At 37.5% G+C, this 17,409-nt stretch overlaps 1 protein-coding gene across 3 annotated transcripts in view; it reads left to right on the top strand.

The window, feature by feature from the left end:
* KMT2E (lysine methyltransferase 2E (inactive)) overlaps positions 1-17,409 on the top strand; it is a 57,185-nt gene that overhangs the window by 15,302 nt on the left and 24,474 nt on the right. For all 3 annotated transcript variants that reach the window (XM_042018383.1, XM_042018381.1, XM_042018382.1), the window contains 6 exons: positions 3,213-3,397; positions 10,034-10,145; positions 10,493-10,722; positions 12,360-12,440; positions 12,613-12,671; positions 16,775-16,947. In XM_042018383.1, the coding sequence (XP_041874317.1) occupies positions 3,327-3,397; positions 10,034-10,145; positions 10,493-10,722; positions 12,360-12,440; positions 12,613-12,671; positions 16,775-16,947 (726 nt within the window). In that variant the 5' untranslated portion in view covers positions 3,213-3,326. The remainder of the gene's footprint in view (positions 1-3,212; positions 3,398-10,033; positions 10,146-10,492; positions 10,723-12,359; positions 12,441-12,612; positions 12,672-16,774; positions 16,948-17,409) is intronic.

Here is a 17,409-nt window from a genome sequence, read left to right as displayed (position 1 = left end):
TTTGTTCCCCCCCGTTCCCGGCCCCCCCCCCGGTTTTTTGTTGTTGCTTTGTTTTGTTTTTTGTTTGTTTGTTGTTGTGGTTTTTGAGCAAGAATGGTGATGTATTTGCTTTGTCAGAGATTGTCATTAATTGGGATATGCATTAGCCGCTGATTTTCAATCTATACATAGCTCTAAAAACATATGTGTAGCTCTTCTTCTGCATTACATTTTAAAAAGCACCCCAAATATCACTTGATTATCAGATTTGGTAAGCAAATCTCTTCTTTGTGTTGACAGTGGAGGTCACTTGAATATATGATGATTGGGTAACCTCAGGGGGTGTTTTTGCCTGCATTATTTTACAGCTGATGTTCTACCTGGTTAGAAGTGTTTAAAACCGCACCATCACCAAAATCAAGTTAAAGTACAAGAAATATCTAAGTGAGGATCTTGATCCCAGGCAGTGGTGTCCAGTATGTCTTTTAGACCTACATTGAACCACTAAAACTGTTTTTTTAGAATTACCTAGTAACAGGCATAAAGTAAAAAGTCCATTCTGCTAATGATTTGGTAGCATAGGTCACACTGCAGGGAGTAATGGAACAGCCATTAACCCTGGGCTAGCCGATATACCTGGATTTAAAACATTCATGGTTTCAGTTACTGGGTAATTTTTTTACTTTTTCAGAAGGTGGGAACTAAATGGTGATTTGATGTTTCCTGTAAATTGTAGGTGCAGCTGTTCAGGATTCTGCCCTACAAGTAGAGTTACCTGTATGGCGGCAAAATGAGAGCTCACTTAAACTGTTAGAGGGGTTTACGGTTTTCTTCATGCCTTCTACTGAAAGTACTCTATACCTGCTTTTGGTTTAACATATTTTTCTTGCTACTTATTCTTGAAAATAGTATGTTTTTTCTTAATTTTATGCATAGCTAGTGATACGGTTTGTTATTTGTGGTATTTAGTAAGAAAACGCCAGCATTTAAATGAGGAAAGCAAAATATTCCTAAGGCTACTTGGCCCGATAGCTTTCCAGTTCACTGTATAATAGGACCAAAACACACCTTTTGCTGTCTAGAAGGAGAATGAACTGTACGTTTAGGCACTTCAAGCATCTTGGTATGTTCTTATGTTAATTGCCAAACTTCAGTATTACAAAATTTAGGAAGTTAGATGAAGACTTGCTGCCATCTCGTAATTTAGAGATGTCTTGTACATGCTGCTTTGTCATCCTGAAAGTGCTGACCTATTCAATAAAAGAAGAAATTCAGATTTAATTCCACAGTGTTTGTCTGAAGTCCATTTTTCACTGGGGGCTTGTGGTTTTTTGTCATCATAGTGTTTGACAAGGATAAGATGTTAAGATGAAGTTGAACCAGGGGAAGTGCGGGATTCTGCACCTGGGGTGGTCCAACCCTGGATGTACAGACAGATTGGGGAATGAGAGGCTGGAAAGCAGCGCCATGGAAAGGAACCTGGGGGTCCTGGTCAGTGGAAAGTTGAACCTGAGTCAGCAGTGCCCTGGCAGCCAGGCAGGCCAGCCATGTCCGGGGGGGCATCAGGCGCAGCATCGCCGGCCGGGCAAGGGAGGGGATTGTCCAGCTCTGCTCTGCTCTGGGGCAGCCTCACCTCGAGTGCTGGGGGCAGTTCTGGGCACCACAATATAAAAAAGACATTAAACTGATAGAGAGTGTCCAAAGGAGGGCAACAAAGACAGTGAAGGGCCTTGAGGAGAAGCGACTATGAGGAAGGGCTATGAGGAACGACTGAGGTGACTTGGTCTGTTCAGCCTAGAGAACAGGAGACTGAGGGGAGACCTCATTGCAGTTACAACTTCCTCGTGGGGGGAGGAGGAGGGGCAGACACTGATCTCTTTGCTCTGATGGACCAGCGTGACAGTACCTGAGGGAGCATCCTGAAGTTGTGTCAGGGGAGGTTTAGGTTGGATATTAGAAAAAGGTTCTTCGCCCAGAGGGTGGTTGGGCACTGGAACAGCTCCCCAGGGCAGCGGTCACAGCCCCAGCCTGACAGAGTTCAAGAAGCGTTTGGACAATGCTCTTGAGCGCATGGCATGACTCTTGGGGATGGTGCTGTGCAGGGCTGGGAGTTGGTCTTGATCATCCTGGTGGGTTCCTTCCAAATGAGCACATTCTGTAATTCTTTGAAAATACATTAATCTCAAAATTGTTGTGCTCTTGTAGACATCAGCTAAGATACAACATTTTGTGGCGTGAGTGTCTTTACTAGGCACAGTACGTGCTTCATTGCAAAGTGGTCTGTGGTCTTGCAGTTTTGACATTTTGGAAAGAGTTTGCAATTATTTGTTATGTAAGTACTGAAGATACTGGTCTTATTTTACTTAAATTATGTAGTCATTTGTGTAAAACCTGGTCTGTATTAGTGTATAAAAGTGCATTAGTTTACTAATCAGTGAATAGCTGAGAGCTGTTTACGTTTCTCCTGTACTTGATTGGATCTTCTGCCCTATGCAGTAAGGGAAGTGGGGGACTTGTAGTAAGTGGCAGACAGGTCAGATGCTTTATGCACTCATGGAAGTCAAGCAGGTTGTAGTTTGCTCTACAGTTAAAAGCTACTAGTGATTATTTTAATTTTACTTCTTTAAAAAAATCACTTCAAAAAGTGGCACTGAACAGGCGTTGTATCTTCTAGCAGTGATTTATTAAAATGGAAAATGTTTCCTATCATTATTGTGAATTGTTAGAATGGTTTTGCTTTTAAAAAAATCCTAAATGGTAGTTAAGACATTAGATTTTTTTTTTTAAGTGCGAAACAAAAGTGAACAGTGCTGTCTGAGACCTAGTTGCAAATTCTCTAACTAGGTTTCTGTTGAAAGGTACAGCAACTAGGCTTTGACAACACAGAGCAGTAAGCAAAAGTATTTCATGTTCAGTAAGTCTGCCATAAAGTGAGTCCTTGGCACTTCCCTGATTGTGCTGGGGTTTTTAATAATAAATTTGAGTGATTGTCCATTTGTAATATTTTCAGGTTCAGTTGTTAAGATCGTCACACTCCTTAAAGAAGTTTATTTGCGGTTAACTTTTAGAGAGGATTGAATGTTTTCCTTTCCTTTTGCTTGTGTAAAATTAATGAAATAATTGTGACAGATATAAGTGGCAGTTTTTAAATTAAAATACATACGTGATGTAAAATTGCCTGGGTTTAAAATGAACTCCCTTAATCTTTTGCATGTTTTGGGTTTTTTTAACAGGGTTTGTGGATGCACTTAGATGTTTGCAATGAGCACTGTGGCTGGCATGCCCCAGTGTTTTGGATACCAATGCATAGGACTCCGTAGTAATCGAATTTATCAGAAACGAACGTCATGAGCATAGTGATCCCATTGGGGGTTGACACAGCAGATACTTCTTATTTGGAAATGGCTGCAGGCTCAGAGTAAGTATGTGAACATAATTTGTAAGTTTTCTTACTTATTTTTTAATTACTTTTTTATTCGTTCATGACTCTTCCTTGAATACAATTGGAGAAAAATGTCTGCTTAGTTTTGTTGAATCTTTAATTAGTTAAATTAATAACTGTCACTTTATTCTTATGTCAGTTTCTTCCACTTCAGGGGGAGCAAAGGAGAGAAGCTAAATGTTTCTACAAATGCATATTTTTCTTGCTTATCACACTGAGAAGTAAAGATGCTGCTTGGTTTACTTTTCATGCTTCAAATATTTTGCCATTTCAGTTTCCTTTTTAACTACATGTAAAAAATATTTTTGATTTTGCACATTACAAAGGTAAATTAATTTGGTGCATTAAACTGCAAGAAAGTAGTAGTAATTAAGACAAGGGTGCATTTCTTCATGGAAATTGAAGGCCTAGCTTAAATGGCCAATACCATGTCTTCAGAAAGTTATTTCTAGTTGTAAAGCCTAGTAGAAAATAATTCATTTAGTAACTGTGTATAAGTGATTACAAAGAGCCAATGAAATCATGCATTCAGTAATCTCTGGCTTTGCATGAAGTAAGTGTAGTGAGTTTCTGGGTTTTGGGGGATGAGGATGGTGGCTTGTGGGTTTTTTGTTAGGTTGGGGGGGGGGGGGGCGGGGTGTTGTGCATGTACATGCGTGGTTTTTTGTGTTGTGGTTCTTTCTGTGTTTTTCCCCCTAGTCTCCTGTACAGTATTGATTGGCTGAGGTTTAGGTATTGTTGATCTCTGACTGGATACTTCTCTTGTCAAACATCTTTCCATGTGTGTAGCATCAACATGACTGTCAAATGTTTGGAAGAAAAACCACTTTCTTCTCAAACTTTGAAGGGAAGTTTGAGGTGAACTCTAGAATGGCTTTTTTAAAGGATGTTTCTCTCCTGTGCTTCCAGTTATATATGAGGCTCTTCCAGGTTTGCACCGTTTCTTTGAAGAGAACCAAGAATTTGCAATTCAAAGTTTTTTGTTACATAAAATTTTTAAAGTTGTTTTATCTTTTCGTATTATGAACACTATATACGTTGGTACAGAAGATTTTTTAACTTCAGTAAACCATTCATGTATCTTTTCGTTATCTTTTCCTGTGCTTTTCTTTTATGTTTAGAGAGGGTCATGATTCCTGAGGTTGCTGACATTCCTTGCAGACACAGCATGTCATGCTGAAATTAAAATAAATAAATATAGTTGTCAGTATAAACAAGATAGGGTTCACAGTGTGTCACTTGCTTGATGCTGTGGCAGAGCGACCCAGTTAGTAGCTGCTTTTCTTCACATGTTAAGTGGCTGTTACCAGTTAGATGAATTCTTGTCATCTCTGCCATACTCGTGCTGAAGTATGTGTAGCTGCATGATTGGTGTACACTGATTCAAAAGCCATGTCCCTGTCACAAGAAGTGTGACACAAAGGTGTGTCCCTAACCTACCAGCTTACACAGTTGTAAACCTTTTCTGTCACTGTCTATGTGATTTTACTTTTTGTTCTTGTACATTTTCCTCCAGAGAGTAGTGTGTTGGAGATAGAGTGCATTAATAGCAGTCATAGATGGTCTTTGAGCACGTTCTGGGGTTTTCCCAAGAGGGAGGAGCTGAATTTTTCCACTGTGACTGGCAGGTCTGATATTGCTTCATCAGTTGCTGAAGCATGAGCAAACACAAGAATGGGGGAGTGGCAAATTTGATTATGCAGGAGAAGCAGCTTCGGAAAAAAGCTCTTTGTGTAGTGCAGTCTCTTAGTGCTGGAAGATTATTCTTTATGCTTCAAACCAAGGCATAAGCCCATTAAAAAAGGGGGTCGTTTATACGATTAATAGTTCCACATATTTTAATAATTGTAGCAAATAGCTGTCTATAGAATAACATACTAAGATGTTTAAACACCTTAAAAATTGGGTGAGATGGTCTGTTTCTTACATTACGTGTACTTAAGTGGGGTCTCCAGATAGATCTTAGTGCTGTCATAGTCAAAACACACATATTTTGCCTTTACTTAGAGATCTTACTAAAGATGAGTATGTGTGACTTTTTAGTGGTAAGGTCCTTGTAATAGTAAGCAGAACAAGCCATTTCTGAAGGTTCAAAATGTGCTTCCTTGGCTTCAGAGAGTGCTAGTGTAGCTTAGACCATAAGTATAAGCTACACATTGGGAAATGCCATTGGTGGTACTGCTTTTCTGGTTTTAATATTTATACATGTTCTTTAGAGAGAAGGCCTGTGTAATAAACTTCACAATTACAGTGTACAGATCACTGTATTGAGTTCAGTATCCAGGAGAAAAAGAACACTGGTGTATTCTTAAATACAGATAACATCTGACCAGCCTATACTTGTAGGGCCTGCTACAAGGTGCTTGGGTAGCAGAACCCACTCAGTTGTAGAGAAAGCAGTCCTTGGTTCTTGTTGTCTAGGTAGTGAAGCCTGTCAAATGTGTTTGGTTAGAAGTGTCTTGAAATAGAAAATGTTGTTTCTCATGCAAAATATATTGTATTCTTTTATCTGAGATGGCCTTCAGCTAGATACTGTTCAGGTGTGCTGGTACAAACAGAAAACAAACCTGGATTGTAGCAGATTGATGTTGCTGAGGTTGCATTTGGAGTTTAGATGCATTTTCAGGAAGTACTGTTAGCTAGGTTTTCACAGCTTAAAGCTTGGATACCGCACCTGCCTTTGAACATTTTAGTTCTAATGAGATTTTGTTTCCCATTTGAATATCTACGCATTTATGCCAGTGGTTGATGGCCCCAAATTCTAATCGATTGTATTTTGGGTGTTAGTCAAACACAGTGTGCTTTTTTTTGCTTTTACCCCCCCCCCCCCCTTTTTTTTTTAATTTATTGCTAAATGGTCAGAAACAAAACAATATTTAAAAGGAGTGGAGTGGGGAGATCACATTTTGGAGACGAATTGACTTTCTTTGAATCGCTGCCGGTCGACTCCCTTGATATAAGTTAGCTCTAAGTGTTTGGGGACTGAGGTTTGGTAAATTAACTGGTCTCGTGTGTTCCTTTAATTTCTCACTAATGCCATCTGCTGGCAACATGCAGAATATTTTGTTTCCATTTTAGATATGAACAGTAGGAAATGACCCAGAACATGTAGTTGTTTAACTTGCTAAATGAAAATTCTCTCAAGGTTTTTTGGTTTTTTATATATATATAAGCATCTCTGCTTTTATAATTGATTTGAGAAAATACTATATTTCTGTTTTCAAGGTATAAGTATGTCTTAAATCACTGCAGCCCAAGAGCATGTAGAAAGCTTTTTTATGGAGCTTTTTGTTTTGTTCCCTGTGAGTATTTCACACAGTTTTGAATTGCTGACCACAACGCTTAATGAGTATATATGATATTTTAGCAAAATAACATGGTCAGTTTATCCCAGTAATGTTTGTTTATGTAGGAAGTAATACTAACGTTTTGGTCAAACTTCATATATACCGTGTTGTAATGCAAACATTGCAGTTTTGATGAAAACCAGAAATACAATAAATATCTTTCTTCAGTAAGACTGAAGTTGTTTGAGGTGAAGCTGAAAAATGTGGTATGATCAGTAGGCTGACAGGCTTAGTATCTCAGTCTCTTACAGAACTGGCTAATGTCCAAAAATACAGGCAAGGAAAACCTTACAGTGTTCTCACAGATCTGAATGCTTACACTTTTTCCTCCTGAAAACTTGCTGGGATGCCTGTAGAAATGCCAATGGTGGGATTAGGGGGTGTTTGTCTGTAGCACAGTAGTTAGTGCCTTGCTGCTTGGGCCCTGCTACTTGAGTCCCAAAAAAATGTAAAACTTGATTTTTAAATTAGGTGATATCTCATGCTTTAATCATCTGTACAATTAAATATTTTTCCAAGAGGCATTCCTTCTCAAAGCTATCCAACTCTGAGATGCCTATTTCAGAAGAAGGGTTTGACCTTTGAACAGACAGTATTATATAGGGCATGGTTGGCAAAACCAAGGAATTCAGTGACCTGTCTGCCAAAGTTGATTCTGTCTGTGGCTCTCTGGAAAAAGGGTGCTCATTCTGTACTGCTTATGGGGTCTGTATCACCTTTCTGTTGACTGTAAAGGAAACCTGTGAAGGTTAATTTCTAGCTTCAGTGAATGCTTTTGGAGCTCCTTCCTCTAGTTGTTGGTTTCTTCCACACTTCCCCAGCCCAGTGCAGTGGGTAAATGGAACAGTAACAGTTACATTCAGAGCTCTAGTGAGCATCTGTTACAATTGAAAGTAGTGTCTGTGCCTGGATGAGCATTTGAGAAAAGTTTTACTGAAAGCTGATTGTGCTCCAAATTTGTATTTATGTTACAACTTCTTAAATAGTTGCCTTTCTGTATCACCTGATTTTTCTCCCACCATTTTTGTGGTTTTCCTTGTTCAAGTAATGACATGCCTTTTTCGTATTAACATTGTTCCTGAATCTGTTTTATGAGTGTTAAAATAGTGATAAATGAATGGTTTTGGAGGCTTTACACTTCTGCTTCCCACCACTGTTATGCCTCTAAATACTAAGTATTGTTCTCTTAAATGGTTTATAAATTGTTAGAGTAAGTAAGAAATGGATGTAGGGATGTCTTTCCTCATATTTTGCAAGAGACCTGGAGTATCTTTCTGATTATTGTAGTCAGTTGATGAAATACACAACCTCTCTTTCTTAAGACACTTTCATTCTGGTATGTTTCACTGAATGTTTCTGTGTTTAAGTAGCTGGTATTTAGGTCATAATAATACTTACTTTTAATGAAGGAAACTCTGCTAAATTAATCCTGGATGGATTGTACCAGAATCCCCTCCTGCTTGTCCTTTATTAGTAAGCCTTCCTGCTCTGAAAACTTAGTATTTTCCAGCAAGACCTGGGTTGAGCATTGAATGCAGAGTGGGTAAGAGTACCCGTGTTATTACTTGTGCCATTCAGGAAATGGTGAAGAGTAGTAGTAGTAGAAGCAATGCAGTGATGAAGATTTATTTGTACTGGAGAAGCTAATTTCTGCCCTAGCCATGAGGAATGTGTAGCTAATGCCTCATTCACTGGCATTTTAGTTGGCTAGGTCATCAGAAGGATTACTGGATCGCAGAAGAGGTGTATGATTACAGCACAGATGTGTTGGTGAATAGGTAAAAGCAAATCGGTTGGAAAGGCACAGTTTTTTTCATTTTTGTCTTTTAGTCATGAGCTAAAGTTCTGAGCTGCTTCTAGAAGCTAATTCTAACAAACTCAAAATAAAATCGTATTTTCAAGTTGTGAAGGGGTGTAAGAGTAAGCGAGGATTTTTCTGGGTTTATGAGGTAACAAAGAGCAAGTGCTATCAGAGTTGGTTTGTCTCATGCCAGTCAGAAGTTGTATTTTTAACATTAATACTTCACATGATTTGTGTGCTCACATGTTTGTTCACTCAAAAAAAGGCAGCTGATGACTGTTGGAGACAATAATCTTTTAAAAAAAGATTTTTTTCTTTGGACTCTAGAAACTAAAGCCCTCCCCCAGTAGTGCTTTTAACTAGTTTCTTATTAAACAGTTTTATCATGTGGTAACCTCACATGGGAAAAAGCTCATAAGGAGAAATGGGCAACCAAACCCATAAGTAGGACACTTTCAAATAGATGTGAAAATACTGCATTTTGTTCAGAAAGTTAATGATTAATTATATTTTTTCCAATGTTGTTGGTGTCCTTTTAAATCAAGGTAGTATTGCTTCATGGCATAGCAAAAAAGCCTCTGTCAGGTATCTTAATGTCGAAGAAAAAAATCCCGTCAGTATCTATTTTAATTTAAGATTCAGAAATACCAAGTTTATTTTAAAAATCAGTTCAAGGAATTGATAAGATATGTGATAGGAGCTGGAATTCACGCACAATAAATATAAAACTAGAAAAGTAAACTAGATTTATGATGTGAGTCAAGTCCGCTTCAGTTTTACTGTAGGTAACCTGGATTCAATTGTCTTAGTGTGATTAAATCATATGGTGCAACAAAAAACCTGCAAGTTATCTCAGTCACGCAGACACGAGTAACTGTTTGAGAAAGGTCGTGAAGATGTAATTTTTTGTGCTCAAATAGATCTTCCTGTTTTAGTACTCCTTTATCTTCTTTCATATTGTGGTTTAGTGCATATCTACCATAGTTTGTATATTGAAGAAGGCACTGCCTTTGATACAAAACATTCTCTTGCAAATTGTTATCACCTTTTTCCCTCTATTTAAAGATAAATCAATAGAAACTACCTTGTTTAGATAATTTGCTCTAGTTAGGATTTCTGGTTGTAGGAGCAGTTAGTGCAGGTGGTGCCCTGCCACTGCCTCTGTGTGTCGCTGCAGGGCTCTATTGTTGTGCAGCCCTCGGAATCAGCATCAGTCCTTGGGCAGAATTCCTTCTGGCAGCTTCTGTTACTGCTCGATTTTTTTTTTTTTTTTTGGGGGGGGGGGGGGGGTTTCTTGCATGAGGGGGCCGCTAGAGGGGTTGCAAGTTTGTTCCTGCCTCCGTGTGCTCCTTTAAACAGAATCAGCCGGAAATTAATTAGAAGTTGTGCTGCAAGTACCTCCAATTTATTGATATAAATTACATAGTAATTGCATTTGTTCTTCATCTGTCTTTTGCCTTGCAGACCAGAATCTGTAGAAGCTAGCCCTGTGGTAGTTGAAAAATCGAACAGTTATCCACACCAGTTGTATACCAGTGGCTCGCATTCACACAGTTACATTGGTTTGCCCTATGCAGTAAGTTTTGTGCTAACTATTCTGGACAAAATATATTATGTAAAAATCTGCTGGTTTTATCTGGAAAAGCTGATTCGTGCTTATATTTCTGTATCTTACTGGGAGTTGGGTAAGTTGGCTAAAAATGGTCAGTTAGAAGCAAAATACAGAATACAGTGCACTTAAATATATGACATAGTTGAGAAGTTAGAAAATAAGATTGAATTGTGACATAACTAAAATTTTAACCTTTTACTACAAAAATAAGAAGCCTGAAGTTCTTTGGCAAATCAATTCTTACATGTTGGCTTGAATAACCATCGGTGTATGAACATTTACAATAACTTAAGCTTTTAACAAAATCCTAGGACCATAACTATGGTGCTCGGCCTCCTCCAACGCCTCCAGCTTCTCCTCCTCCATCAGTGCTTATAAGCAAGAATGAAGTAGGCATATTTACCACTCCCAACTTCGATGAAACCTCCAGTGCTACTACCATCAGTACGTCAGAGGATGGAAGCTATGGGACAGATATTACCAGATGCATTTGTGGCTTTACACATGATGATGGATATATGATCTGTTGTGACAAATGCAGGTAATAAATATTAAAGTAAATTAAAAAATAAAAATTACTTAAAACTTACGGCTGCACTGAAAGTAAATGTAACTAAATGGTGTTTTAATTACATTGAGTCACAAGAAATTTCCTTCCATCAGAAAAGCGCTTGAAGGTTGTGTGGTTTTCTCATAGGCAATGTACTCGGTTAAGGCCAGTGAATATTGTATAATTTATTCTGGTCAGTCTTGACTGCTCATTAGTTTGGTCATGCCTTCACTTGTGCATTGCTGCTTACTAAGGGTATACCTTTTCCCCCTCTAAAAATAATGTCTCTGGTACTCTGTCCCAAGTTATTTGTTAGTATGGTAAAATAAAGACCTGGGCATTACTTAATCTGCATGTACTGAGTAATAAAGCGTCTTGGTGAATTGTGTATATGTGAATCAAAGAACTGGAAGGATGCAAAATAATGTGAAAGAAACTTCTCGAATATTGGTTTCTCTGTGCATGATCCTTCTGATAACTGTTTAATTTTCAAAGGATTTAGTTCATAAGTATTAAAAGACTAACCTAGATTCTTATTGGAGAAGCTGAAGTTAAATGTTTAGGCTTCTGAGTTTATGCTTAAGCACCTACTTGATTATAGTATAATAAGAGACTGCTGTTAAATACTTGAAGTTGGAAAAAAAAATCAGAAATTTTTAGAGCTGATATATTTAAGAGAAGAAGACAAATCTCATGTTTCTACTCAATATTAGCCTGTATTTTTACATTCAGTATGGTTAATGAATGCTGCTGAATTTCTTCGATCTTTGTGTATTTATAAAATGATAGTTATAGCTAATTAAAATACTAATTTGAGCTCCATTCTTCTGTCTGCTTATTTAACAAGCTTGTTAGTAATTTCTGATGGTCCCTGATTCTGATAAACTTGCTCATTATTTTGAAATGTATTAAGATGTTCTTCCAGCAGTAAAGTTGTAGGCAGTCACCAGAGTAGGTAGAGTTTTTTCCTTCGAAGAAGAGATTTTCTGTGAGGAGTTGTGAATTTACCACGACTCTTTCCAAGTGGGAAGATAACTATTTTTGTGTCCCTCATCCTTCTAGCAGTGTAGGGATGAGTGTTAGCTACTGTTTTAGGTTAGCCTTCAGTCTAGCAAGCAGTCTCTTCCCTGACTCTGGGAATCAGTTAAAGCTCTTTCTATGCTGCACAACAGACTACCAGTTTATAACAGGGTGTATAAAAATATGTATTTATTTTTTTCTTAAAATATGTAAGGAAATAAAACCATATCTTAGTGTATATTTGTCAGTATAAAAATATTTTATGTATCCGTTTCTAAAAGGAAATTGAATCCTTTTGTTTAAAACCAAACCACTTGTTTCTACGTAAAGCGTAAGTCTTGTTGCTGAGGGTATTTGTCTCTATCTTATTGTCTATTGTGATAATTTGCCATTTTATTTCTGATGCTAGAGAAAAATTTCCAAGAGATTAAATGAGTCAGCTAGCAGAGTGGTGGCAAAGACAGTGATTGAGATGTAGTTTCAGGCAGTATTGAATCTGAGTAAAGATGCCAGTGAAAAAAAAGAACAGCTTACTTTCTCTGTGTGTTCTGCCCACTGTTTTAAAAAGTGTACTTTAAAGTTGGGGGTTTGTTTTGGTGTTTTCGTAGTGTCTGGCAGCACATTGACTGCATGGGGATTGACAGACAGCATATTCCTGACATATATCTGTGTGAACGTTGCCAACCCAGGTAAGTAGTTTTGTTGATTTTGAACTCTAAAACTGAATGGAACAGTGCACAACTGATGTTTTCTAAGTATCTGAACATTCAGGTAGTTTTCTGTTTATTCTGTAATAGTCAATGGTAAATGCTGGAGGTCTGTTTTAATACTTAGACATACTGATTTATTTTCTAATTTCAGGAGTTTAGATAAAGAAAGAGCAGTGCTGTTGCAACGAAGGAAAAGGGAAAATATGTCAGGTGAGTGACATGTAAAGCTCTTTCCTTAGTAAAGGTCATAAAATAAGTATAAGTTACGTATATAGACTTAAGAGTGCGTACATGGTTCCTGCAGTTTTGACAGTCTTCAGCATATAAGGTTCAGTAAATCAATGCCTTTTACTTGACTGTATTTTACCAACATAACACCGCATCAGAATTGTTGTAGTTTCACATGTCTTTATTAATGGTTTTCAGCACTGCCTTTTTTTTATAGCAGTGCGGAATAATTCAATCTGTTGAACAATGTTCAAGTTTCATAATAAGCAGTGTTGCTTTTCTAATAACTGTAACTCCTTTGAGTAAGGTGCTGAAAATAAGATGGAAAAGCTTCAAGTTTCTTCTATTGGTATGAGAGAGGGTTTCTAAGTCTTTCTTTCTGGAAAAAAGTTTTGGGAGGAAGTGCTGGTTTGTTGGATGTAGCTTGGGTGTTTTGTTATGGCTCTGGGTTTGTTTGGGCAGTGGGAAAAGTTGCTAAACTGAGTTAATACAATGTAGGTTATAACGATGCTTTGAGGGTTTTTTACCTTTGATAACCAGATGGCGTGTAGTGCAAGTACCCATTTCAATCTATGTATTTTATGCAAGTAGTTCTTGTACCTGTTCATGGGATTTTAAAACTCATCTGGCCTAACTCGTCAGAAGTTCTGTCTGGCCATTACCAAAGTGTTTTGTAGAATTCTTGGTTGGCAGCTGGTGCTTTCAAGCTCTGTTACAAAAGTAATAATTTGAGAGGAGGTTATCCTCCTAAATGTAACATATTTTACTTTCAGATCACGTCTCTGAAGCAGTGGAGTGTGTGTGTGTGTGTTTTAAGATTTCTTTTAAAAATACCATGTAGATATGGTCCTGCTGCCCACTTCTTCGGCTTCAGAAAATTTGGGGGTATGCGGCACAGCTGTCCTTGATGCCATTGACACTTGGTGTTGTCAGGTACTAAGTTGCCTAAAGCCCCCTAAAGGCATTCATGACCTACTTAAAAAAACACAGTCATTTTTTGTTTTGTCTGTTTTCATTTCAACAAAACCAAGCTTATTTTACAACGTTTTGGTTGATGACTTGGTCACCCAAATTTAAATTCTAAATATTTCTAGAACTTAAAATTATTTTTGCTGATTCTATTAAAATAGTAGAACAAGTAGATTTATAACTCGCTTGGAGTTAATGAGTTCACTAAGTGGTCTGACAGTATTGTGAGGTTGAACTTGAATTTTCATACAGAATAGGGGAAGTTGATGATCTGAGCTATTCAGTCTCTTAGGATTTGTATGCACACTATCTGATCATTTACTGTAAACTTAAGGGAAAAGAAATAAAAGATCTTAGGAGGAGCTGACAAGATCTTACCTTTGAAGTTAGTGTTTAATCCTCCTCAGTCTTGATGATCAGTGTTCTAAATCTGTTATGCATTCAATAGGAAAGGAAATACTAAATGGTAAAGCAAAAGTATCAAAATGGAGTTAAAAAGAAAGGCAAATTCAGGTCCTCTTTAATCTAAAATGTGGTCAAAGTGCAATATTGATTATTGTGATTTATTAATACATAACTTGAATGTCTGTGCTTACACCTCTTAATTTCCATTTAGCCTGGCTGAATGCACATTATATTGACTGCTGTACAGTTCATTTGGACTTGGTGATTTTGGGTATAAACTGTGTGAGACATAAGTAAAATGGGCAATTTTCATGGATGATTTCAAGTAGGAAAAGCAAAAGTGGCATCAATTTGAATGGATCTTTTCAGTGTTTTAGATAGTCAACAGGAGCAGAATGTTACTTTTAACTTAATTATTACTAGTTTACAGGTATTTGATAAAATGTAAGTGCGTATTTTGGGTGCTCTTTGAATAAGTCTATATATATAGGGCTTTTTACTTAGATATGAGAATTCTTCACAGTATAATGTTTTCGTTGTAAAGATTTCTAAAGAGTTGCTGGCTTAGCTGTGTTTCATCCAAAGGTAAGCAGTGGGGAGAAAGTAGTAGATCAGTTGGTGTGTTTCAAGAAAAGAGCTTTTAAATGAACATTTCACATGGTAGAAAATTGTGTGTGTTAAACTTTTATATGTAACCACATCACCTTTCTTTCTGGCAACATTTTTAGCCTGTTGTTCTGGGGCCTGTCATTGCATGAGATGTTGATTTTGTGTTTCTGGTGTAAAAGTCCAGTTCTGGTGCATCTTACTGTGCACTGGATTACCTACTATGGTTCAGTGAAGCAAGCACCTTCGTTAAGCCCGTACTTAGTTGTATACTGGATGGTTTGGGTTTGATTGGTGGGTTTGTGTTTGGTTTGTTTTTATTTTTTAAGATAAAATATCTAGATGTACAACACAAGGATGTTGCTTTAAGCTGTTTGGCCTTGAAATTGATGCTGTCAAGATCACTTGCTGCTTCTGGGTAAATTAATCTGGGCCCATAACTTGTTGTGAAATTTGGAGAGTTTGTATCTTGCTTATGACATGAAAATTCAAGATCTCCCCTTAGTGTGCTTTACCAAGGCTCTTCAAAGTGAAAGCAGGTTATGTAGGTTAGGAAGGAGTGTCCCAAAACAACACTATGTAATTATATGTTCAGTTGAGGTAATTATTCTTTGCAGTAAGTTAGAGCACAGTGTAGACAACAATATTGAAATGTTGCTTCCCTAAGGAAGACAGTGTTTTGTGGGGTTTGGGACAAGGGGAAGAGGTGTGTGGCTGTGATGTCATGATTCTGTAGGCACTACTGTATGTACTACAGATGCTGACAGTTTCAAGAGGGCCTGGGGTTTCTGTTTCTCAGGTGTTGGTTATTCTGCTACTTCTTCTTCTTTGGTTAGACATTTCTTCTTTCTGTGTGCTTTTTGTGCTCATTTAGAAAATATTCTCCACAGAGAAGTAAACAAATTGAGAAAACATCATCAGTTCCTAATTTATGAAGTATAATTACGTGCCTGATAAAGTGTTCAAAAGAATGACCAAGATGGTAAAATGGGTTTGTTTGCTATGCACAGAAGAATCCTGTTAAGGAATGTTGTGAGCAGGAAAAATCCAGAGTAACCAGTAGCTGCAGTTCTTTATTTAGTAAAGAAGGTTTCGCGAATTAGGACTGCTGAGTGCACTGATTAAAGCAACATCCTTCTGAGATCAGAAGGAATGTTTTCTCTGTTCTCTATTAAGTATTTGTAAAGCCTGCTTCTGTGCCTTATGAGAAAGTTTTGCTTAGTGTGAAGTGTGTTTACTGAATGCAGACTATTTGGAAAAACTGCTAAAATCTGAGAAGTCTGTACTGAGCACATGCAAACAGCAGTCTCTTATCTGTGTGCATCATCTCTCTTCCAATCCTCCCCATCCTTCACAGCCTTTCATCTTGACAGAACTAGGGTAATCCTGTTTCAGGTCAGGATATGTGTTTGTCTGACATAAATGCTGATGTGTGCTAAATTTCAGGCTGTGGCCTTTAGGTCTGTGAGAGCACAGCACAAAGAAAAATGTCTGTCAGTTTGTGTCTGATGGTCTCTTTTCTCTTCCCTAAGTAGCAGAATGTTATATTAGGGGATTTTGAGTACAAAAGGCTTTTGGCTAAATTGACATATAAACCCTGAAAAAGGCATTTGACAGTGCAAATTGCAGCTGAAATAGTTGATTATGACTTACATGTGATGAATTAATAGAGGTTCACTAGAAATGCTGGTCAGTCATTAATTTTAATCCCTTCTAGAATACAGTCTTCTGAGAGAATCCAAATGCCCTGTTACAAGTAAAAGCTATATATAAGTGAATAAGTTAACAGTTTGTTTTGGGGTTTTTTTACCTTTTTTGTTCTGATTGTAATTCTGCTTATAATGGACTATGGTCATTAATTCCATTCAAGGAATGGAATTTAATCTGGTACCTTTTTCTTACCTCACATTATAAACCTCTCTTAATTACCAGTTTCTCATTGGTGCGTCATTTTCATGCTGTTGCAACTGTTGGTGAATTTTGCATATGAGTGCTTGGAGCATTTGTCAGTATGAATTTCAGTGTTTTGAAAGCAGATGTAGAGTAACTAGTGAATGTTCTTTCTGCAGGACTTGATTATTTACAGAATATTCTTTGTTTTAAAGATGGGGATACCAGTGCGACTGAGAGTGGTGATGAGGTTCCTGTGGAACTGTATACTGCTTATCAGCATACACCAACAACAATTACTTTAACTCCTACAAGAGTTACAAAAGTCAATGATAAGAAGAGGAAAAAAAGTGGAGAGAAAGAACAGAACATAGCAAAATGTAAAAAAGTAAGTGAATTTCTCTTATTATTCTGTGTTAGAAATTACAGCTATGTGACATTTCTTACCAAGAGACACTGATTTAAAAATCAAGCTGTTTTACTACCTGGTTTTAGCTTGAAATGTACCACTCTGCAGTAAATGATAGTCTTCTTGGGTGCCTGACCCCCATGGCCCCTCCTTAGTTCAAGTTAATGTATCCTGGCTGGGAATGTTCAGTTTTATAATTGAGGCAGAGTCTCACCACAGGAATTGAATTTAAATGACTATTTGAAATACTTAGAGGTGGGACAGACCAAGCTTTGGGATACCCAAAGGAGAATTCCTTGATAGTCTTCATTTGTGGTGGTTTTGAGCACAGAAATGTTTGCTGTCTGTTGTCCTGATGTGACTCCGTGTTCATTTATTTGAGTTGCAATTGTGTGGAAGTATGCTGTCAGAAAGTTGGCTGCTAAACTAATTAGATTTTTA

Source organism: Corvus kubaryi, unplaced genomic scaffold, assembly GCF_017639235.1.
Source record: "Corvus kubaryi isolate FWS band 111438036 unplaced genomic scaffold, C.kubaryi_AGA036_p1.0 137, whole genome shotgun sequence".
NCBI lineage: Eukaryota > Metazoa > Chordata > Aves > Passeriformes > Corvidae > Corvus > Corvus kubaryi.
Note: the sequence above shows the minus strand (reverse complement) of the source record. Positions and strands in the feature narration are given on the sequence as shown.